The sequence below is a fragment of the Dermochelys coriacea genome, chromosome 6 (assembly GCF_009764565.3).
Source record: "Dermochelys coriacea isolate rDerCor1 chromosome 6, rDerCor1.pri.v4, whole genome shotgun sequence".
In the NCBI taxonomy this organism is placed as follows: Eukaryota; Metazoa; Chordata; order Testudines; family Dermochelyidae; genus Dermochelys; species Dermochelys coriacea.
Window position 1 is genome coordinate 72,433 of NC_050073.1, and position 23,067 is coordinate 95,499.

Below are 23,067 nucleotides of genomic sequence, written 5' to 3' on the forward strand. Positions count from 1 at the left end.
CACGAACAGCAAACACCATAGAGCGAACAGGCTAGAACGGCCGCTCCCCATAAACCTCAAGTCCTGGGGGACAGCGGGAACGAAACGGGGTCCCCCATAGAGGCCGGCCCACGCGGGGACAAAGCGCCGCGCGCTGCTAGCGCGCCCCCTGCAGGAGCGACTGCCCGCCGGGCCATGGGGAGGGGCCGGGAACGGGCCTCAACCCAGCCCCGCCCCTTTCCTCACCACTGCCCACCCCCATCCTCCTCTGCTTGCCCCAGGCACCCCCCTCCCTCCTCGCCCCCACCTGGCTGCCTCACCCCCCTGCAGCTCCCACTTCCCACCCCAGCCAGGAGTCCCCTGACACCTTAAAGACTAACCCATTTATTTGGGCATCAGCTTTTGTGGGTAACCCCCCCCTCAGATACCCATGAAAGCTGATGCCCAAATAAATAGATTAGTCTTTAAGGTGCCACCGGACTCCTTGTTGTTTTTGTGGATACAGACTAACACACCCACCCCCTGATACTTCAGATCCAAAAGGCCCCCTACTCCCATTACAGTGGAAAAAATTTTCCACCAAATGCATCCGATGAAGTGAGCTGTAGCTCACGAAAGCTTATGCTCTAATAAATTTGCAGACTCAGGGCAGTGGTACTGTGTTAGTCACGCTTTTGGCAGCTCCTCTCTCTCCCAGGGGTGGACTCAGGCAGCACTGGTTACCCTCAGATTGTTTTTGGAAGGTTATCACTACAGCCATGAGGCTTAGCCACTTTTTAAATGCAAGCTGAGCATCAGGAGAATCTGAATACACCTGTGGGCCCCATACAAATGCCTCATGGGGCCTGCATGTTTGTCACACCTGTCATTTTCAGCTGGAGAGGTGTGCTCAGTTGGTTTGCAGCTCCATGTTGCTAAAGCTTTTGATTGATTTGGTTTTGGGGTGGCTCTCTTGATTTAGGTAGCACCGGAAACTGAGTGTCCCTGATTTGTGTCTTAATTGTAGCAGAAGCCATCCAGACTTGATTTAAATACTTCAAGGAATGGAGAATCCAGCCCATCCTTAAAAACTTGTGCCTTACTTCCAGTATGAATGTATCTCACTCCAGCTTCTAGGCGCTGGATGAAAGAGCCCTGTGCCATGAGAAATTGCCTCTCGATGTAGACCCAACATGTCAGCAACAGCAGTGTGCAGGCGGTCAGATTAGGTGATCATAGTAGACCCTTCTGACCTTAAAGGCTGAGTCTATGTCACCTCTTAACGTTCTCTTCTATAAACTACATAGTCTGTGCTTTTTCAGTGTCTCCCTGTGAGGCAGGTTTTCCAGACCATGAGTTGCTCTTGTGACTTTTTCTGAACCCTTTCCAATTTATCAACATCCTTTTTGAAGTCTGGACACCCCAACTAGACATGGTATTCAATAATGGTCTCACTGATGCTGCTACTCCCCCTCCCTGCTCCTACTTGATACTTCCCTGTTTATATATCCATGATCACATTTGCCCTGTTGGCCACCACATCACACTGGGAGAGCCTGTTTGGTTCAGTGTACAGTAGGGTGGGCTGGATTATATTGTCAGTTGATAGATTATAAACCCAGAAAAACCCACTGTGATGATCTAGTCTGACCTCCTGTATAACACGGGCCATAGGACTTCTCTTGAGTTAATTCCTGTTTGAACTGGAATAGACCTTTTAGCAAAACATCCAATCTTGATTTAGAAATTGCTGTCACAGTCCTGGTAAATTGCTCCCTGGTAAAAACTTGCATCTTATTTCCAATCCGAATGTATCTAATTTCAGTTTCCAGACACTGCATCATGTTACATGTTTGTCTGCTAGATTGAAGAGCCCTCTACTATCAAATCTCTGTTCCCTACGTAGGTATATATAGATTGTCACCTCTTAATTTTCTCTTTGTTAAGGTAAACAGAGACTCAAGGAGCTCAATCACTATCATCTTACCAGCAGTTTTAGTGATGGCTTTCATTTCTCCAGGACTCTTTATGGCATGGAAGGCCCCAGAGTTTTGAGGTAAGGGAGATGTTTTGTGGGGTGGGGCGGGGCAGGGCAGCAGTACCTGTGCATTGTTTCCTTGCCCCCTCCACTCCCCTGTTTAAGGGAAGATGCCTCCCTATGCATTCTGTAAATATACATTGTCCTGAGATTTCTGCTCCAGACAGGAAATTGACTAGTGAAGCCCTGGCTACTTCTACCACTCGGCTACATGGACCATATTCTGGACAGCAGTGACTCTCTGAATAGGACTTAGGGTTTGTGGTGGAAACCAACTGAACATGAGCTCCCAGCACAAGGCTGTGACTAAGAGAGCGAATATGATCCTTGGATATATAAGAAGAGGGATATTGAATAAGGGCAAGAATGTGGTATTTCCCTCTGAATACAGCATTAGTGAGACCATCACTGGATGCTGTGTCCAGGACTGGTGTTCACACTTCAGATCGGATGGTGACAAATTAGAAAGGGTTTTGAAAAGAGCTACGAGGATGATCTGGAAAGCCTACCTTATAATGAGAGACTGAAAGAGATTTATCTATTGAATATGTCCAAGAGAAGGCTAAGATTCCCATCTGTAGGCACCTCTGTGGGGAGTGGATTTCTGATAGCAGAGGGCTCTTTAATCCATCAGACAAAGGCAGAATGAGATCCAATGGCCGGGAGCTCAAGGAAGAGAATTCAGGGTAGAAATAAGACACAGGTTTTTAAATGGGAGGGAATATCTCCCCTTGGGATGTGTTGGATTCTAGATTGCAGAGAGTCTGTAAATCATCCTGGAGCATCTCTCCTGAAAAGCTATGCTCTAGCTCAGCCAGATGCAGGAATCACTGAGATTTTCTAGTCAGGATTATATAGGAAGCCAGACCGGATAAGCCCTTCTGACCTTAACATCTCTGAACAGTACAGTACAGTAGTCCCTGGAGATCAGAGCTATGCTGTGCAGGATGCCGTACAAACACAGAGCGAGGGGCAGGCCCTGCCCTAATTTAAGGCCTTGATCCTGCAAGGACTTAAGCATCTGTGAGTAGTTCACTGACTTCAGTACCTAAAGTTAAGCATGCGTGTAAGTCTTTGCAGGATCAGGACCTCAAGATGAGACAGACAAAGGTTGGGTGGGGAAACAGAGACTAATAGAAGAAAAGAAACTTGCCCATGGCAGGTCAGCAGCAGAGCCAGGAAGAGAACCCAGGAGGCCTGGATTCCAGCCTAGTGTTCTGTCCACTAGACCACGCTGCCTCATTTGAATGGAGCAAGGTCATTTTATGCCAGCTGAGGATCTAGCCTCTTGAAGCACACATGAGGCTTTCTTCAGAGACCCTGTTTTGGGGGTTTATAGTATGCTCAGGTAGTCCATTCCATAAAGATCTATCATCTAGGAGTTAGCCACTGGAACAGACCAGCTTTGGGGCCTGTTACAGGGCTATCATCTAGTCTGACCTTCTGTACATCACAGGCCAGAGAATTTTTCCCAGTTCCCCCTGTGTTGAGCCTAATCGCTTGTGTTTGGCTAAAGCATTTTCTGAAAAGGTCTCCAGCCTGGAGACAACAAGAGATGCAGACTCCACCACTTCCTTTGGGAGTCTGTTCCAGTGGGTAAGGCACACATTTATACAAGTGAGGGTGATTATTTCTTATTGGAATTCAACTGGCTTCCGCTTCCAGCCAGTGGTTCTTGTTCTGCCTGTCTCTGCTAGAGTAAAGAGTCTTTTAGTACCTGGTATTTTGTCCCGTGAAGGTCCTGCTGCACCATAATCATATAATCTCTCAATTTTCTTTTTGGAAGAGACCGAGTTCATTAAGGCTCTCCCTCAAAGGCCCTCAAATAATTTTTGTGGTTTTATTTTGCATCCTCCCCAATTTTTCAACATCCTTTTAAAATCTGAACCCCAGCCCTGGATGCAGTATCCAGTGTACAATGCTGTATAAAGAGGTAACCCCCCCTCTCCTTTTCCTTACTCCCTTGTTTATACATCCAAGACTGCCTCAGCCCCTTTTGCCCCAGCCTCGTGTCGGCAGTTCATATTGAGGTGTTGTAAAAGGTTGGGCTGAGGGTACGTCCCTCTCTCACTTCCCTGTGCCACACAAAGCACAATTAACCAAAAGACAGCCCTGAGTTCAGCAGGGCTTGAAAAAGGGATTAGATTTTTGTTCGGAAAATGAGGACATCCTGAACTAGATGAAGGAGAGTTTAAAAACACATCCCAGGCGTCCTCATGGCAGATCAGTTTGTGCTGCAAGCTAGCAGGACTCAAAGGCTGTTTTAAGAGGAAATGGGGGGTGATGGGGTCAGGTCCAGGGGCAGTGGTGTATGTGATCATAATAGCCCCAGAGGGGATGGGTGATGGTAATTAATTAAAATAATTTTTCATGCTAATAAGAAGTTTGGGGTGGGAATATCAAGGATTGGGCTCTACGTAACACCCCACCCATAGTACATGATGATGAAATACTGCATATTCCAACAGTAATTCTGGAAGATGTTAAACTGTTAGACATTTTTAAATCAGAAGGTCTAGAGAACTTGCAACCAAGAGTTTTAAAAGAATTATCCAAGGAGTTAGTTGGGCCATTAATATTTAAAAATGTGCCAATATTTATAAAGGGTAAATACCATGACCAAGGTAGTTATAGGCCTTTCAGCCTGACAATTGATGCAAGGCAAAATAGTGGAGCTGATATAGACTCTATTAATAAAGAATTAAAGGATGTAACATAATTAATGACAATCAACATGGGTTTATGGAAAACAAATCCTGTCAAACTAACCCAATTACTTTCTTTCATAAGATTACAAGTTTGATTTAAGTCAGTGTTGATTTAATATACTTAAACCTCTGTAAGGTATTTGACTAGGTACTGCAGGACACTTTGATTAAGAAACTAGAACAATACAAAATCAACATGGCACACATTAAATGGATTAAAAGTTTGTTTACTGATAGGCCTCAAAATATAATTGTATAGGGGGAAGGTGTGTTTCCAGTAGCCCCTGCAGGGATCGGTTCCTGGCCCTGCACTATAACATTTTTATCAATGATCTCGAAGAGAACATAAAAGCATCACTTATAAAGTCTGCAGATGACGAGGACAGGTCACTGATGCAGAGCTATCTGGATTGCTTGGTCAGCTGAGCACAAGCAAACAATATGCATTTTAATATGGCCAGATATAAAGTCAGACATCTGGGAACAAAGAATATAGGCTGTGCTTACAGGATGGGGGACTCTATCCTGAGAAGCAGTTATCCTGAAAAGATTTGGGTGTCATGATGGACAATCATTCTGACACGAACTCCCAGTGCAATGCTGTGACTAAAAGGGTTAATGTGATCCCTGAATGTATAAATGGGAATATTGAGTCAGAGTAGACCGGTTATATTACCTTTGTATTTGGCACTGGTGCAACTGCTGTGGAATCTTGTGTCCAGTCCTGGTGCCAACAATTCAGAAAGGATAAATTAGCAAAGGTTCAGAGAAGAGCCACAAGAATGAGGAAAGGATTAGAAAACATGCCTTATAGTAACAGACTCCAGGAACTAAATCTAGTGATCTTAACAAAGAGGGTGACTTGAACACAGTCTATAAGTACTTAAGTGGGGAAAAGAAATTTAATAACAGAGAGCACTTCAGTTTAGCAGAGAAGAGGCAATGACTGGAAACTGCAGTTAGCCTTGTCTATACTGCAGAGTTTTTGTTTGTTTTTGGCCAAAAGGCAGCTTTTGGTGATGAAATAGTACTGCAAGACCACTTTCGGTGACAAAACTCTTCAGTTTTGGTGACAAAATAAAACCACCTAAACGAGAGTCATAGGGCTTTTTATGCAAAAGTATTGTTGCCAAAGTGCCAGTGTAGACACTGTGCTTGATTTTTATCACTTTAGTTGGCCTCCAGATGATGTCCCACAATGCCCATCCTGACTGCTCTGGTCAGCAGTTCCAATTCCACTACCCTGCAGCCAGGTAAGCAACTGTCTGCCCCTCCTCCTTTAAAGTCCTGGGAAATTTTGAAATTCCACTTCCTGTTTGCTCAGTGTGGAGAGCTCATATCATATCTTCCCAGCTGACCATGGCGGTTCCATGCGGCAAACGCTCTCCTGCTTGGAGCAATGTGGATCTGCTGGATCTGCTCAGTATTTGGGGAGAGGAGGAAGGTCCTATGCAGTCACAGCTGCACGCCAGCCATAGGAATTTCTATACCTACAGGGGGATTTCTCAAAGCTTGTGCGAAAAGGGCTATACTTTTCGGGACATGCTGCTGTGCACAGCAAAGGTCAAGGAGCTGAGGCACGTGTATCAGAAGGCAAGAGAGGCAAACCATCACTCCAGTGCTGCTGTTTTGATAAAAAGTTGGACGCTATCCTCGGCAGCGACCCCACTTCCCCCCCAAGAGCCCCATGGATACTTCGATGGGGCTGGAGCTGGCAAAAAGTGGACCTAACCCAGAGGATGAAGTCATTGACGAAGAAGCGGAGGTAGATGACAATGTGGAGCTCACAGTAGGGTCGCCTGGTGGTGTGTCCAGTCAGGAGCTATTCTCCACTCTGGAGGTATCTAGCCAGTCTTGGCAGTCACACTGCAGTGAGCAAGAAGCAGGAGCAGAGACCCCGATAAGTGGTTTTGCTTTGTGAACTGCTGAGGTGGGTTGAGGGCATAGAAATGGCTATGTTGCTGTGTGCTGGACATTTTCCTGTGCATCGTGATTTCACGGGAATCCTCCAGAGAGATCTCTAGGAAACTTTCCTGGAGGTACTTGGCAATCCTCTGCTGAAGGTTTCTTGGCAGAGCTGCTTTGTTCCTTCCCCCATTGAAGGAAACTTTTCCGCGCCGTTCTGCAGTCACTTGTGCAGGGACAAAGTGGCACCCAGGTGAGTAGCATAGGGATCGGGGCAGAAGCCACAAGAGTGTAGTAGATGCACCCTTGCTTCCCTGCTTACCCTCAGGAGTGAGATATCTGGTACAACCCCCACCTGTGGAAAAGGTTGGGAAAATTTAGCATATTGTCCCTAATCGACTGTACCACGACCCTTTCATATTGATTTTCTCCCCATGTACAATGCCCCCCGCCCTGAGGTACACTCACCATGGTTCGGGTGTTGGCCAGTGTTCGCCAGCATTTGGTCAGTGAGAAAGCAATTGGTATGTTACTATAGGTGTATTTTACTGTACTGTTTCAATGCTGTGCTCATACTTACTCATGCTTCTGTGTATTGTTCCTTGTACTTCTGCAGATATGGCCTTCAGAGGCATCCCCTACAAACCGGCAGAGAGCTTCCGCCAGATAAGAAAATATCCAAGATGGAGCAAGGAAGACATGTTCCAGGAGATGCTGCAATACTCAGATGCAGAAAAGAGGGAATGCAGGCAGTGAAGGGAAATGGAAAGGTTGGACAGAAAAGAAAATGAGGCTTTCATTGGGGATGCAATGGAGAGGATGATTAAAGTTATGGAGAAGCAAACTGAGATGCTACAGTCCCTCATAATGCTCCAGACTGAGCAGATGCATGTCTGCCCTTCCCTTCAGCATATTCAGAACTCTTTCCTATGCCCTGCCCAAACTCCACCCGCAAATTCCTTTCCGCTGTCTGGGACTTCTTGCTTTCCTGTTCACTCCATCTCCATGGACACCTTTTCAGATGATAGCTGGACTTACACACAGCTCTGAAAGTCAGCCCTCCCCTGGTACCTCCTCTCCTCCCAAGCATGTGTGTGTGCTGGTGTAGTTTTTTGTGCAATAAAAGCAAAGTTTTTTTTAATGGTAAGCACTCTTTTATTTGTTTCCTGGAAATTGTGACAGCAGATGGCAGCAACAAGTAAACAAGCAATTTAATCATTTGCTTACATTGAGTCCTAGGCCACAAAAATCACAAGTAGTTCCTTGCAAAACTTGATTTCATTAAGCATTGTAGTCCAGCGCATAGCAACGTACATTACTGGTTCTCATCTTTAGTGTTGTCTCAAAGCCTCCCTGCTTTCAATTGCCTCCCATTGTGCCCCTCTAATAGCCCGGGTATCTGGCTGCTCAAATGCAGCAGCCAGGTGGTCTGCTTCAGCAGTCCACCCGTGAGCAAACTTTGCACCCTTACCTTCACAAATATTGTGCAATGTGCAACATGCAGCTATGACCATAGGAATATTATCTTAATTGAACTCTAACCTGCCATAAAGGCATCACCAGCATGCCTTTAATCTGCCAAACACACATTCCATGATCATCCTGCCCCTACTCAGCCTATTGTTGAACCGCTCCTTACTGCTATCTAGGTTTCCAGGATAAGGCTTCATGAGCCATGGCATTAAGGGGTGCGCCATGTCTCCTAGGATCATTATGGGCATTTCAATATTCCCTACTGTAATCTGGTCTGGAAAAAAAGCCCCTGCTTGCAGCTCTCTGTACAGGCTGGTGTTTCTGAAGATAAAAGCGTCATGGAATGATGGAATGGAAAGCAATGGATGGAAAACAATGCATCGTGGGACAATGAGCCCGGACCCATGATGCGCTGCAATCCACTCTGCTTTCCCACAAGACCTAGCAGCAGAAGGTGGAGAGCTGAACTGTGGGATAGCTCCCCACAGTGCATTGCTTTGTTGAAGCTACTGCCCCAAGCGTGGATGCGTTCTACCAACAGAGGAAGAGAACATGAACATGAAACAAATTTCTTTTAGCACTTTTTGATCTAGAAATAAGGTGTGAACTTTTAACAGCGAGTGTAATTAATCACTGGGACAATTTCCAAAGGGTCATGATGGATTCTACTCCTCTGGCAGTTTTTAAATCAAGGTTGGATATTTTTCTTAAAGATCTGATCTAGTTCAAACAGGCATTAATTCGAGGCAGTCCTGTGGCCTGTGATACAGGAGGTCAGATGAGATAATTGCAGGGTCTCTTCTGGCATGGCAATCTATGAACATCTCAATTTCTTTTAGCACTTTTTGACTAGAAATAAGGTGTGAACTTTTAACAGCGAGTGTAATTAATCACTGGGACAATTTCCAAAGGGTCATGATGGATTCTACTCCTCTGGCAGTTTTTAAATCAAGGTTGGATATTTTTCTTAAAGATCTGATCTAGTTCAAACAGGCATTAATTCGAGGCAGTCCTGTGGCCTGTGATACAGGAGGTCAGATGAGATAATTGCAGGGTCTCTTCTGGCATGGCAATCTATGAACATCTCAAATGTCTCCTGGCATCCCCACCTGCCCTCCTTCCCCAGCTCCACCCCCTACCCTCCACCCCCACCTGCCCTACCCCCTGCCCACCTCCCCCAAATCCACCCCCACCTGCCCCCTGCCCCACCCCCTGACCTCCTCCCCTAGTTCCAACCCCACCTGCACCTCTGCTCCCACCTGTCCCCCTCCCCCAGCTCCACCCTCAGCTGCCCCCTGCCTCTGCTCCACCCCCTGACCTCTTCCCCTATCTCCAACCCCTCTGCCCCTACCTGCCGCTCTCCCCCTCCCCCCATCCCCACCTGCCCCACCGAGGGTACAGGGTGTGTATGTAACCAAGGTTACATGTACACGTCAAGGGGGGGTCCGGTTGCGCGGGCAGGAGCCGGGACTCATTCTACTGTCCGCCCTGTGAGGCGGTCCTGGCGGAGGGATCCCTCTGCGCCTGCGCTCTCAGCTTTACCTGCCCCCCAAACTCCAGCAAGTTCCCTCCCAAGGAAGAACATGCGCGGCGTGGGGCGGAAAGGCCTATGGGAGGGAGGCGCACGCGCAGAGGGAGTGGTGCTTGCTCCCTCTCCTGGGCTACGTGACTCTGCACGCATGCGCAGAAGCTGAGGGCCGCCGGAAGATTCCCTCAAACGCGTAGCGTGCCCAGAGAACCGGTCTCACCTCGCGCTTGCGTACCGAGGCGGTGCCGGTCCGTCCCTTCCGCCCCGTGGTGCGGCGCTTGCGCAACGGCCGCGAATGGGCTTCTTACCCCGGCGGAAGGATCAAGAAATTACCCCTCTTGGTATCACGTGGTCCGACTCATCACCGCGGTGCGGATGTGCCCGGCTGGCGGGGCCGTCGGCGCAGGCGCACTGAGCTGGTTTCGCCGCCGCGCTGCCCCTTCTCCTCTCGGTCCACCCAGGCTCATTGTGCGGAAGGAGCCAGCGAGGACACCGCTCCGGCCGCGTTCCGACCCGAACGCCCCTCCCCCGCGGCCCGCGCGCGCCGCTCGCCAACGGCCGCTTCGACTGCCTCGCGCCGTCCCCGCCTCGCTCGCTCGCGCGCGCGCGCGCCGGTGGCTGATTTGCTCGCGCCCGCCCCGCTGGGGTTGACTGGGGCCGCGCCGGCGCCGCCATGTTGAAGCAGCCGCAGCCTTTGCCCCCGCAGCCCACCCCGGGCGGCCCCGTGCCACAGGCCGGGCCCCCGCCCGCCCGCAAGGCCCCCCCGCCGGGGGCTGCCCTCAGCCCCAACGGCAGCCTCAGCCCCAGCGGCGGGGCGGGGCGGGCCGCGACGGCGGCCCCAGGCGGGGGAGGAGGCGGCGGCGGCGGCCCTGGAGGAAGCGGCAGCGGCACCAGGTAACAGCGGGGCTCTGGGGGGAGAGGGGTCACCCCTCCTCGTGCGCGGGTCGGGGGGGCCGCCGGGAGGGTCCCGTGACTGCGCGCGCGCGCGGGGTGGGTGGGGGGGACAGCGCGAGCGTGGTGCTGATTGGCCGGTGCTGCAGCCAATCCCCACCCGGCGGCGGCGCGAGGGAGAGGGAGACCCCTCCCCAAAGCTCTAGGAGTGCGGGGTTGGGACCCAGGCGTCCGGGTTCCCAGGCTGGTGAATCCTGCCACGAGGGACCCAGCCTGTGGGCCAGTGGCTGGGCATGGTGAGGACCCCTCTCGGGAGCGGGGGGGCGTGTGGGGGTCAGGGCCCCTGGCGGCGCAGTGGTTCTGTAACTAGCTCTACCTGTGATTTGTTTCAGGGGGCAGAGCACAGGGAAGGGGCCTCCCCAGTCTCCAGTAAGTACCTGCGGCCCTGTCTAAAGGGGAGAGAGGGAAACCTCATGCTGGTTTCCCAGGATGGCCAGGCTGTCTGTTGTACTGACTTCCTGATCAAGAGCCTCTTTTCCTCCACAGCAGCCACGGGTGGCTGGGCAAGCCCTTCCTCTTTCTTGAGAACAGGGCATGGGCTGGGGATGGCTTGCATTGGCCTCCGTTAACTCCTCAGACAATATAGTCTCCATACTGCTCTTCCCACAGGCTTCTGCTGGACTCTCTTGGCATTTCTTACTTTCTGCATCATAGTGCCAACACAAGTTTAAATGTTTACCAAAAATGTGTGCTAGAGAAGAGAGGGACCTGACCTTCCACCCAGCACTCTGGCCTTTAACTGCTTCCCTGTGGCCCAGATCGTAATGAGTGTGTCTCATAGTTTTTTTGGTAGTGCTAGCTTCCCTTGAATCTCAAGGGACACCAGTGTGACAGGGTCCAAAATGAGCCAGTTCCCTTGGGGCCTGGAGCAAGATGGAGCCAGACAGGTACTATTCCTTACCCCCTGAGCCAGTCAGTCCAGATTGGAACTAGTGCCCTCTGGAGGGGAAAGTTCCATATTTCCTGAGCCAGTTTATTCATCCAGCCCATGGCCAGATTGGAACTCGGGAGGTGAAAGGTCCCATAATTGCCTTCTCAATTCCCAGGGGGTATCTGCTTTTAAATTGGTCCCTCCTCTTCACTCCAAATATGCAGCTGAACACCTCACTGGCTTCCCATCACTGGGGGGGGGGCGGGGTGTTCAGCTCTGAAAAGCTGCTTTAGAAGAGATGTTCTGCTTCAGGTTCATGGTTTTGATGCCCAGATCTAGTCTGCTCTCGTCCCAAGCCAAAGATGAGTTCTCTGATTCCCTGAAGTTGGATCCTCTGCCTTGTGTATTGGCAGTACCAAATGCTGCAGCCAGAATTTACCCTCAGCAGAGCTGTTGGCTCAGTCCCTGTAGCAGGATGGGGGGGCTGGGGGGGGCACATGAGGCACAGCTGCATGGGAGTTGCAGTGCTAGTGGGAGTACAGAGTCGCTAGTGGGACTCTGACATCCAGCTGTCTCTCTCTCAGATCCACCTTGGAGGAGGTTTCCCTGCAGTGCTGTCTCTTCCCTCTCACTGGGCCATATGCTGGGGTTGCTGGGTGAGATTCTCTGGCTTGGGTTACGCAGGAGGCCAGACTGGATCATTCTGTCCTTAAGATCTGTGAATCCTTGGATTGGGTCCTCCTGGAAAAGAGGGGGCAGGCTCACTCTGGGCCTGCTAGTGCTGATGGGGTTGGCATGAGCTCAGGGCTCCAAAGTTTGGGGGTCGTTCAGGACCCAAGCCTGCGTCTCCGCACAGCAGCACGAGGCTGGCCCTGGAGTCATACCCCAAGCATGCCCTGTAACTGTAGCATCACAAAGGTGATTGCTGTTAGCATACCACTCATCCTGGTAACTGCTCTGGCTCCTAACACAGGCGCTGAGGGTGGTGCATACAGGAGAAGCCTGGGGGATGAAGGAGGTGTGTTCACTGCTCCTTGTTGATGGGTTCATCTCACTGTGTTAATGACAGGTGTTTGAAGGTGTCTATAACAATTCTCGAATGCTGCATTTTCTGACGGCTGTCGTGGTAAGTCCTGTCAGTTCCTGCTCCAATGCTGAGGGGGTTGCCTAGCATGGTCCATTCAGAAGCAGGCTGTTGCTAGGGACTTGGGGGGAGAGTCATACTGTCTGTCAGAAACTCCCTGTTCCCAGCATTGGCCTTTGGGTTGGGAACCCGGGGAGGGGTGTTATCCAGCAGGGCATGTCCATGGGAGTCTGGGGAGGGGGGATCTGGGGTATTTTCTCCTCGGGGGTGGGCCTGTGGGAGGAGAGAGGAAAGGAGCAGCAGCTGTGTTGGTGGCAGGGGCAGGAGGGATAGGAGTTGAAGGCCAGGCTGGCTCTGCAGATTAGGTGGTAATGCTGGCTGCCCCTGTGCCTGCGCTCATCATCAGAGCATCGAAGCGCAGCATGCAGCATCCAGAAATGGGTGCATGTGCAGGAGGCCTGAATTCCCCCCATCGATGTGCCACTGTCCTCAGTGGGACTGGGGAGAGGTCACCGGCCGCTGTGTGTGTCCTACTGTAGAAAGAGAAGTTCTTAGGGGTGGTCTGGGAGTTTCACAGCCAAAGGTCTCACCCCATCTCAGTCTACAAGCTGCCGCTGGGCTCTGGTAGCTCTTGCTGTCACAGTGGTGGGCCCTCAGCTGAGTGGTGCTGCCTGGTTTAGGATAGTATGAGCCTCTGGAGTACTGGGCATCTGGGAGCAGCCATGAGTCTAGTAGGACCCTGTGTAACAGGTGCCCATGAGAGAGTGTGCTGTTTCCCAGCGTGATTCATTTTGGGCATCTCCTCTCTTTTCCCAATTCTGGGGGGTGGGCAGGGAGACCCTGGGAGCTGCAGTGGGGGTGGGACTGGTATGAAGGAGAGACAGGTTGTGCTCTAGTGGAGGGGACCTTGGACCCTGTGGTATGTGCTTCTGCAGCTAGCGCTAATCTCTGGCTCTGTCCCCAGGGCTCCACGTGTGATGTGAAGGTGAAAAATGGCAGCACCTTTGAGGGGATTTTTAAAACCCTCAGCTCTAAGGTAAGCATCTGGGGGGATAGTGAAATGCTGGGGTCCTTATGGCTGGCCAGTCCTCTGGGAAGCAGGAGACTGACTCTTGGGACATAGTGTCAGAGTTCCATGGTGAACATCTGGGGTCCCCCCTGGGCAGTGGCAGGCCTGGCTCTTAGGACATGGCGCAGAGCATCTAAGCTTAGTGATGAACAAGTTACTCCTGGTGGAATTCTGTGCCAAAAAAAAATTTTAAAAATTCTGTGCACAATATTTTAAAATTCTGCATATTTTATTTGTCAAAATAACACAATATAATCAAAATACCTTATTGTCAACAATACAGATAACAGCAAAAAAGATTTCCTCAGGAGTAAAGAGTTAAAGAAACCCCTACAACAACCCAGTTCCAGATTGGAGGGCTGGAGGGAGCTGTGTCATGCCCCCAGAGCCCAGACACCCACACCCCCTTCCTCCCAGAGCTGAGCCATGGGGCACTGCCTGGCCCAAACACCAGCATCCCCCCAGAGCCCAGGGGGCGGCCCCCAGCTCAGACACCCCTCATGCCAGAGCCCAGCCCTTGGGACACCCCCTAGAGATCCCCCCTCCCTCCGAGCCCAACCATGGGGCAACCCCCAGCCCAGACAGCAGTCCCTCCAGAGCCTTTAGTCCCCCACAGCTTCTTTATTGTCTCACCAGGGCACATGGTGTGGTGCAGCCGTGTCCTTCCTCACGCTTTGCCAGAGCTGGCTGGGTTGTCCCAGGCACTCTCCAGTCCCTGCAAGAATGGGGATCAAAAAGCGTGCAGCCTCTAGCCCAGCCAGGCTGGGTGCTCCACTCACTGCAATCTGGGCACTGCAGAGTCCAGTGGCCTGAAATTCTGTGTGGAAAACAGAAAATTCTGTATTCTGCAGTGGTGCAGAATTCCCCGAGGAGTAACCGTGTGATCCTCCATGGCAGCGGGAGCCTGGCTCCTGGGACAGGCACAGAGCATCTGAGTTCTGTGGTGAACATGTAGGGTCCCCCATGGCAGGGGGAGGCTAGTTCTTGGGGCAGGGGCGCAGTGTGCAGTAACAGTGGCTGTTTGCAGTTTGAGCTCGCGGTGGATGCGGTGCACAGGAAGACCCCGGATCAGCTGGTGGGACCTAAGCGGGAGGACATTGTGGACACCATGGTCTTCAAACCCACGGATGTCATGCTGGTGCATTTCCGCAATGTTGATTTCAATTATGCCACCAAAGGTAATGCTAGCTCTCTGGATGGGGCCTGTCCCTGCTTGGGGCTGGGGGGTCACCCAGAGGGGGTGGCAGTCCTTATGGCCCATCGTCTGCTCCTAGACAAGTTCACGGACTCTGCCATCGCCATGAACTCCAAAGTGAATGGGGAGCACAAAGAGAAGGTGCTGCAGCGCTGGGAAGGAGGGGACAGCAACAGCGATGACTATGACCTGGAGTCTGACATGGTAAGAACCTTGCTCCTCCTTGCATTCAGGGCCTGGGGTGAGGTGGGCAGGGGTTAGGTGGGGAGAGGGCTCTGGGGTACCCAGATCCCTTCTGCTGCTTGGTGCTCAGCGCTAGGGGCTCTGCAGAGCCTGTATTTGACGCTTATCCTTGTTGCAGTCTAATGGCTGGGATCCCAATGAGATGTTCAAGTTTAATGAAGAGAACTATGGAGTGAAGACAACGTACGACAGCAGTTTGTCCTCCTACACGTGAGTGTGAGCTTGGGCTCTGTGTGGGAGGGAGCTGTTGCTCATGGGGAAGAACGTGTGAGTCTTGGGTCTGTGCCTTTGTATCAGGCTACAAAGGCCAAAGGGGCTGCCCCTTTCGAGAAGAACTGCAGTACCACACATGGCTCTGTTGAAAGAACAAGAGTGTCACTCTCAGCAGTGAGGGAATAGCCAAGCTCATTCTGGCTTTCATTTAAAGTCACACCTCCGTTGGAAGGAGTTTGTTCACTCTTGTTCCATGCAAAAAGTAATCCTTTTCCAGCTTGTTTTCTTTGGGGATTTGTCTAGTCCACCTTTCAGTTTTCTGGGCCAGTGGTTCTCAATCTCTTTACCACTGTGGGCTGTATATGCAGCTGTATGTATGTTGTGGGCCTCATCCACACAATATATATACTACCTATATGGCCCTGAGGATGTGAGATGGGCCGTATTGTATACAGATTGGGCCGCATGTGGCCTGCAAGCCAGGGGTTGAGAACCACTGCCCTGGGGAGTCGGACACTCTTTCCTTTGTCCTTGTGGGCCTTTGACATAGGAGAAGGGTGAGAGAGAGAGAGATTAGAATAGGAACAGGCGGTTTTAAACCCACAAAAATGGATAGGGGCCTCGGGGGTAGGGGGTGGCTCAGGTCGGAGGACCTTGGATAGGTGCAAAGGGAGGCTAGGTGCAAATATAGAAGTTGGAACTGTCTCTAACTCCTTTTCTTTAATTGCCTTCATCTGGAGTTGATGTCCCTTTCATGTGGATTTTTTTTGGTATAAAATTTCCTAAGAAAATATCCAGATTAAAAACTGTTTGGTAAGAAAATGCATCTGGGTGCATCTGAACCACAAAAGTGACCAAGGGTTTGTGTGCACGTCCCTGCAGAGCCCAGCCTCGCTCCCTGTGCACCTGCATGTGGTTGGGGTGCAGCTCTCCAGCATTCCACACAGACAAGTGCTGTGTAGCTCTTGGTTCTGGAATTGCTCATTGTAGTTCTGGGTGAAAGCAGCTCCTTGCTCATGCTTGTTTTTCAGTGTTTAAAGCCTGTCATCTTCAGTTCTGAATTGCTCTGGGGCTGGCTTCTGCTCCCAAGTATCTGCTTCCTCCCCTGTCTGGCGGCTGCACCGCTGCTACTCACGCCAAGCCGGGAGGTTGCTTTTTCCACTTTGACAGCATGCGGGGTGATTTTCATCCTCCTTGTGCTCAGATGGGCAAACCAATTCCAGAAACAGGCTCCCTCCAGTGGAGACCAGAGCAGCAATTGCCACCCAAAATGGGGGGCTTCAGACAGCTCTGAGCCACAATGGCATCCTGCACTGCTGTTGGGAATGTCAGCTGGCACTGAGGCCTGTCTCTGTCTGTCCCTGTCCTAGTGTCCCTCTAGAGAAAGATAACTCGGAGGAGTTCCGGCAGCGGGAAGCCCGGGCGGCCCAGTTGGCCCGGGAGATTGAGTCGAGCCCCCAGTACCGCTTGCGCATTGCCATGGAGAACGACGATGGACGGACGGAGGAGGAGAAGCACAGCTCTGTGCAGAGGCAGATGTCCGGCAGGGACAGCCCCATCTTGGCCTCCAGGTGAGAGAGGCGTATGCACACTTGTGGGGTGGGGAGGGTGTGAGAGCCAATGTAACACCTCTCCCGTCTGTGTCTGCAGGGAGGGCAAGTATGTCCCGCTGCCACAACGCGTCAGAGAGGGCTCACGAGGAGGCATCCGGTGCAGCAGCTCTCGGGGTGGGAGGCCGGGGGTGGGGTCCATGCCTCCCCGGGGCAGCGCGCACCATCCGGACAGCAACTCTAGTCCCGTCCCGGAGCAGCGAGGGATCAATGGAGGTGAGATCCAGGGACCTACCTGAGAGGCTTCCTGGCGTGGGCTCCAGCAATGCCTGAGGCTGGTCTCCAGTGCCCTCCAGTCCAGAGTTCGCACACCACTCTCTGGGAAGGCTAGGGACTGTGTCCAAGCTGATGCCCCTGCCCTGCAACCCACTCCTATGCTTGCTTGCTTTCCAGGACCCTCCCGAATGTCTCCGAAGTCCCAGCGCCCCATCCGGGGTGCCAAGACCATATCTTCCCCATCAAGCCGCCCTGTGGAGGTCTCGGCAGCTCCCCCTGCAGGTAGGGGATCTTTCTGCAGGGCCTCGCCTATGCTCTGATGGCTAGAGAGGGGTCTGCAGCTGGAACATTCGCCCCAGTCACTGTTAGCCTGGTGGGCAGGTGGAGCAGCTGGGGGTTAACCTGCAGGGCCCTGCTGGAGCCAAGGGTGGTGGTTTATAGGGTCTGAGAGCCCGAGTTTGTGTAGTTGTCCCTGTGTCTCTTGTTGTGTATGGGGAGGATCAGGACCTATTTTCTCACCCTGTCTCTAACCTTTCTTCCTGCAGTGGGCCGCATGTACCCTCCTCGCTCTCCCAAGTCTGCCTCAGCCACTCCAGTCTCTTCCCAGGATTCTCCGGTGGGATCCGCCATGCCAGCAGCACCTGCATCCCCGTCGGAGGCCAGAACTGGCCTGGAGTCGAGTGTTTCCCCAAACCCCCCTTCTCCCAAAGTAGCAACCCCCGTGCCAGCCACTGCTGTTGAGGGTAAGGCCCAGGGAGCAGCGTGGGGTTTCTGGGGACTGTTGTGGCAGCTGTGAGGAGATGGGCCTGGGGTGGTGTAATGTGTTAAGGGATTTCATAGAATATCAGGGTTGGAAGGGACTTTGGGAGGTCATCTAGTCCAATCCCCTGTTCAAAGCAGGACCAATCCACAATTTTTGCCCCAGATCCCTAAATAGCTCCCTCAAGGATTGAACTCACAACCCTGGATTTAGTAGGCCAATGCTCAAACCACTGAGCTATCCCTCATTTTCCCCTCCCAGGGAAAGAGGCTCCCACATCTGTGGCTAAAGATCCTGGCAGAACCTTGGAAGTGACAGGAGCATGTGAGCTCAACAAGGCAACCAACAAAGGTATGTGAGTCTAGGAGTCAGCACTGACCGGGCCAGGCCCCCAGCCACCGTGAAGCCTCTGAACCTGGTGTGTACCCCCGAGGGAGACTGCTCCAAGCTTCCGCTTCCCAAGCGAAGGGACCTGGGGAGGGGACGCAGGGGCCTGAATTCTCCTGTCAGGAGTGTCTTCTGTGGCCTGTTCCCCCCCCCCCCATGGAAGCACAATCTGTCTGTGTTGGCAGAGCTTCGGTGATGCTGCAGGGTTGGGGTTGGGAGTGGGGGTTGCCCTGTGCCTGGGGGCACCCTGAGGTTGCAGCAGCCCCTCAGCTCACTCTGCTGTTCTCCACAGCAGGGCTGCAGAATGAGCAGAAGCGGACCCAGCTGGAGGAGCTGCGCAAGTTTGGGGCCCAGTTCAAGGTAAGGCCTGGTGACTGCAGGGAGGGTGGGGTGAGTGGGCATGTCTGGGCCAGGCTCACCACCATATCTGGCTCCCCCACAGCTCCAGCCGAGCAGTTCCCCAGAGACTAGCCTGGAGTCCTTCAGTGCCAGGCCCAAGGAGCCTCTGGAGGGCAAGGAGAAGGCCCTTGAGCCGGGCATCTGCGAGGGGCCCGATGAGGCACCCGCCATGAGCATGGTGCCAAAGCCCAGCGGGACCAGCCTGGAGCTGTTGCCGGAGAGTGGCAAAGAGGAGAAGGGGCTGTGTGAGGTGGCCGAGCAGCAGGTGGCCAGCCCCCCAGGCAAGGGCGAGCCCGAGGACAAAGAAGAGGGGCCTGTGTCTGAGTGAGTCTGGAGTGGAGGGCCTGGGGGGCTCTCACTGGGGAGCAGGTGGGGGCGGGTTGGATGGGGACACTGGGCCTTCCAGGGTTTTTAACCCTGATTTGTCCTGCGTTGTTTTCAGGCAAGTGAAGAAATCGACTCTGAATCCCAACGCCAAGGAGTTCAACCCCTCGAAAACGCTGCTCTCCGTGGTGAGTGATCTGGGCTGAGGGGAGTGGGAGCCCCATTGGCTCCAGTGGCTGCTGGTCCTCCCCATCTCTGGTGGGGATCTGGCTGGGCCCCATGCTCAGCTGCTCTGTCTCCACTTCCAGAACAAGTCAACGAGCACCCCCACGTCACCGGGCCCTCGCGCCCATTCCACTCCCTCCATCCCAGTGATCACAGCCGGCCAGACGGGCATGTACAGCCCCCAGTACATTTCCTACATACCTCAGATCCACATGAGCCCTGCTGTCCAGGTGAGCCCCACCCCACCGCTGTACTGGGGGGGGGGGAGTTGGGGAAGCTGCAGGGGTGTGGGGGGAGCAGGGTCTGTTGGGGTGGGGGCTGCAGGGATGGGGGAGCAGGGCCTGTCCAGAGCAGGGGCAACTGGGAAGGGTGTGGGGGATGGGATGGGAGCAGGGCCTATCCAGAGTATGGAGGGGGGACTGCCGAGGGTGGGTAAATGTGTTTGGGGCTGAGGGTCCCTGTCCTCTGGGTGGAGCTGGGTTCTGAGGGGGCAAGGGAGCGCTCCTTATTCTCAGTAATCACCCTGTTGCCGCTCTCTCGTTGCAGGCGCCCCAGATGTACTCCTACCCTGTCTCCAGCTCTGTGCCTGGCCAGCAGGGCAAGTACCGAGGGGCCAAAGGTGAGCCTGGCGTTTCCCAGTGCGGCATAGAAAGTCTGGCACCAGCTGCACTGATGGGAGGGGGGCTGGCTAAAGCATGGGCAGAGCTCCTCTCCCTGGTGGCTGGGCCAAAGGGGCAAGATTGGGATGGGTGGGGCTAGCCTGGAGCCCCTCCCAGGGCAGCAGATGCTGATCCACTGGAGTGGGACAGGTGGCAGCAGGGACCATCGTGTGGGGCTGGAGAGGAGGGTCCCTCATCATGGGGTTGAGGCAGCCATACGGCCTAGGGGCTTCTGGGGTCCGTTTTGAGCAGCTGGCTCCTTTTCCCACAGGTTCTCTTCCACCCCAGCGCTCGGACCAGCATCAGCCGACATCCGCTCCCCCCATCATGCAGGCGGCAGCTGCAGCAGGGCCCCCCCTGGTAGCAGCTACGCCCTACTCCTCCTACATTTCCTATAACCCCCAGCAGTTCACAGGGCAGCCCACCATGATGCAGCCTATGGCGCACTACCCTTCTCAGGTAAGGGCGACGGGGAGGGGAGGGGTGGGAGGAGCATGGGCAGAGCATGGGGGTGAGGCGAGAAGGGCCCTTCTGTCCCATTGCAGCCTAGGTGAGGCCATCTTGGGGCAGAGGGGTGAGTGTGTGGCGATGGTCCATCTAGCAGCCATGGGGCCTGGCCCTTGCAGCCTTTGGGGACAGGGGTGTGCTGGGGGTGGTGAGGGGTGAGCACACAGGGATGGTCCCTCTAACAGCCATGAGGCCTGGTTCTTCCCTTGCAGCCTGTATTCGCCCCCATGCTGCAGAGCAATCCCCGCATGATGACATCTGGCAGCCACCCCCAGGCCATTGTGTCATCCTCCACGCCCCAGTACCCTCCCTCGGAGCAGCCCACGCCCCAGACGCTCTATGGTGAGTCTATAGGCTGGGGCCGGGGGCCCCGGGGACTGGGACCTAGTTCTGCTGCTCTGGGTCTGACTGGGTGTCTCTCTCCAGCTACAGTTCATCAGTCTTATCCCCACCATGCGACACAGCTGCACCCCCACCAGCCTCAGCCAGCCACCACCCCGACAGGGAACCAACAGCAGGCCCAGCATGCTGCCCCCAGCCCCGTACAGGTGAGGGGGGACCTCCCCCAGGGCTGGGGGGGGTAGTGGGTGGGGAGGGTTTGACCCCTGACCCTGCTCACTACATTCCTGTGTCCTGGCACAGCACCAGGCTGGGCAGCCGCCCCACCTGGCCAGTGCCCAGCAGCAGCAGAACCTGTACCACACAGCCACGCTGACGGCCACGCCACCCTCCATCACGCCAGGGCCCAGCGCCCAGTCCCCCCAGAGCAGCTTCCCACAGCAGGCTGTCTACGCCATCCACGCCCACCAGCAGCTGCAACACAGCTACACCAACATGGCCCATGTCACCCAGGTAGGTGGTAGGGCAGCAGGGCTACGGGCACTGCGCGGACCCCACCCACCAACGCTCATCCCGCTGCTCTCCCCTCCCACAGGCCCATGTCCAGACTGGAATAACAGCAGCACCGCCCCCCCACCCTGGGGCACCTCATCCCCCGCAGGTCATGCTGCTCCACCCCTCGCAGACCCATGGAGGGCCCCCCCCAAGGCGGTGTGCCACAGAGCGGGGTGCCCACCCTCTCAGCCTCCACACCATCTCCATATACCTATATAGGACACCATCAAGGTCAGTGCGGGGGGTGGGGGGATGTCTCAAAGGCTCAGGATGGGTGGGTGTGTGTGATGGGCCAGGCTGGTACCAGAGTAACCCCCCACCCTCCATGCTGGCAAGGTGTTGAGGGGCTACCATTCCTTCCCTGAGCTGGGGGGGCAGGCCTGCAGCAGCTCTGAGAGATGATGGAGGGTCCAATGAGTGCAACAGGCCTGCAGTGCACCTTGCCCCAGGAGATGAGCGGGGTGAAGGGCATAGATATAGCAGTGTGAGGGGAGAGGATAGGGCATGTTCTGCTGCAGGAGGAAGGAGAGGTGTTGTGGGCTTGTTTTTCCCATCTCCCTAATCCTGGGGCAGGGCCCATGAGGGGGGCTCGGGGTGGAGTGGGGTGGAAGGGATGTTGCCCTGTCTCCCTGGTGGGGGTCCTGTCCTGCTTTGCTCACTAACAATCTCTGCTCTCTTTCTAGTTCAGTCTCACCCATCCCAGCAGCTCCCATTCCACCCCCCTGGAAATTGAAGCCTCGATTCCTGACTGTGAACTGAACTCCCAGTGCTGGCCCTTGCCCGGGATCCGGTTTGCTCCTTCTGCCCCCTTGTATGTGCCCCGGCCTGGCAGCTGGGCCCTGAGGTGGAACCCCCAGCCTGCCCCTTACAGTGCCACAGCTGGGGGCAGGGCTTTACCAAGCACCTTTTTTGTTGGTTTGCAGAGTGCACAGCGGCAAGAGCCACCTGCCCCTGGCTTCTGGAGCCGCCAAGGTTTTATTTTCTATTATTTATAACTCCAATCGGGCTGTTTAAATAGAGCGTTGGGCTTCCCTCCCCTAGTAACGCGAACACAGGAGCAGACCAGACTGATGAACACCGACTTTTTATTACATAAAAATATTTAAAAAGTGGGAAAAAAATAAAATAAAATTTTAAACTAACTCCACTGTGGGTGTTGGGGTGAGTCTCTGGGAGCTTGGGGGGGAAAGAATAGCCTAGGGTGGGGTTGGAGTCCTGCCTTCTATTCTCTTCTATCTATCCCTCCATTTCTGCTGTGTGGGGTGGGCCCCGGTGAGAGGAAGGGACTGGGCACTAGCCTGAGCCTAGCTGTGAAGCAGGCATGCACTCACTGCTAAAGATCCCAGTAAAGGAGTGGCTAAAAGTAGTGTGGGGCAGCGAGAAAGAAGCCTGTGAAGGGGGGAGTGAGAGCTGCAACTTTGACCCTACTGCCTCTTATTCCTGCCCCTCAGCTGGAGCAGGGGGTGAATATCAGGACTCTCAGCAGCCTACTTCCCCCCAGTTAGTGGCTATGCCCCAGCTGCTCCTGGAAGGGGTGGAGGAGCCTGGGGCTCTTCACCAACTAGGGCCCTGGTATCCATGCTGGGGGGAGGTTTTCCCACCCCACCCCACCCCTGCCCTGACTTCAGCCAGAGTAGTTTGCCCTTGTGCCAACATTCTCCTTCAGCTTCATCAGGCCCCAGCTGTGCTCCCTGGGAGCTAATCCACCCCCTTCTCCCCCTGCTTTGCTCGGCAAGTACCCAAAGCTGGGTGCTGCCCCTCTGCTAGTCCACTGGGCGCTGGACAAGAGCAGGGCACTCTAAGGAATCAGTGCTGCCTGGTCCCTACAAGGCTCAACCCATTGGAAGGAT

The 23,067-nt window shown here is 53.9% G+C and overlaps 1 protein-coding gene and 1 long non-coding RNA gene across 6 annotated transcripts; both read left to right on the forward strand.

Moving 5' to 3' along the window:
- The first annotated feature begins 405 nt into the window (after positions 1-405).
- LOC119858053 lies at positions 406-3,811 on the forward strand. The gene is made up of 3 exons (XR_006282414.1): positions 406-1,393; positions 1,906-2,014; positions 2,160-3,811. It is a non-coding gene; the product is annotated as an uncharacterized LOC119858053 (long non-coding RNA).
- Positions 3,812-7,215: 3,404 nt separating this feature from the next.
- Positions 7,216-22,364, forward strand: ATXN2L (ataxin 2 like). 5 transcript variants are annotated; one of them, XM_043517768.1, is made up of 23 exons: positions 7,216-7,379; positions 10,894-10,930; positions 12,502-12,558; positions 13,481-13,552; positions 14,613-14,763; positions 14,860-14,984; positions 15,142-15,233; positions 16,607-16,807; positions 16,887-17,062; positions 17,240-17,344; positions 17,608-17,805; positions 18,084-18,173; positions 18,502-18,569; positions 18,652-18,932; positions 19,051-19,120; positions 19,241-19,387; positions 19,704-19,776; positions 20,088-20,275; positions 20,536-20,665; positions 20,750-20,871; positions 20,966-21,175; positions 21,258-21,448; positions 21,906-22,364. In XM_043517768.1, the coding sequence occupies exons 1-23, from the start codon at positions 7,372-7,374 to the stop codon at positions 22,210-22,212; spliced, it is 3,099 nt and encodes a 1,032-aa protein (XP_043373703.1). In that variant the 5' UTR covers positions 7,216-7,371; the 3' UTR covers positions 22,213-22,364. The 5 variants fall into 5 exon arrangements, with proteins under 5 accessions (XP_043373703.1, XP_043373704.1, XP_038263820.1 ...); XM_043517769.1 differs by lacking the exon at positions 7,216-7,379 and adding an exon at positions 10,284-10,504 and having other exon boundaries at positions 21,901-22,364; XM_038407892.2 differs by lacking the exon at positions 7,216-7,379 and adding an exon at positions 10,284-10,504.
- The last annotated feature ends 703 nt before the right edge of the window (positions 22,365-23,067 follow it).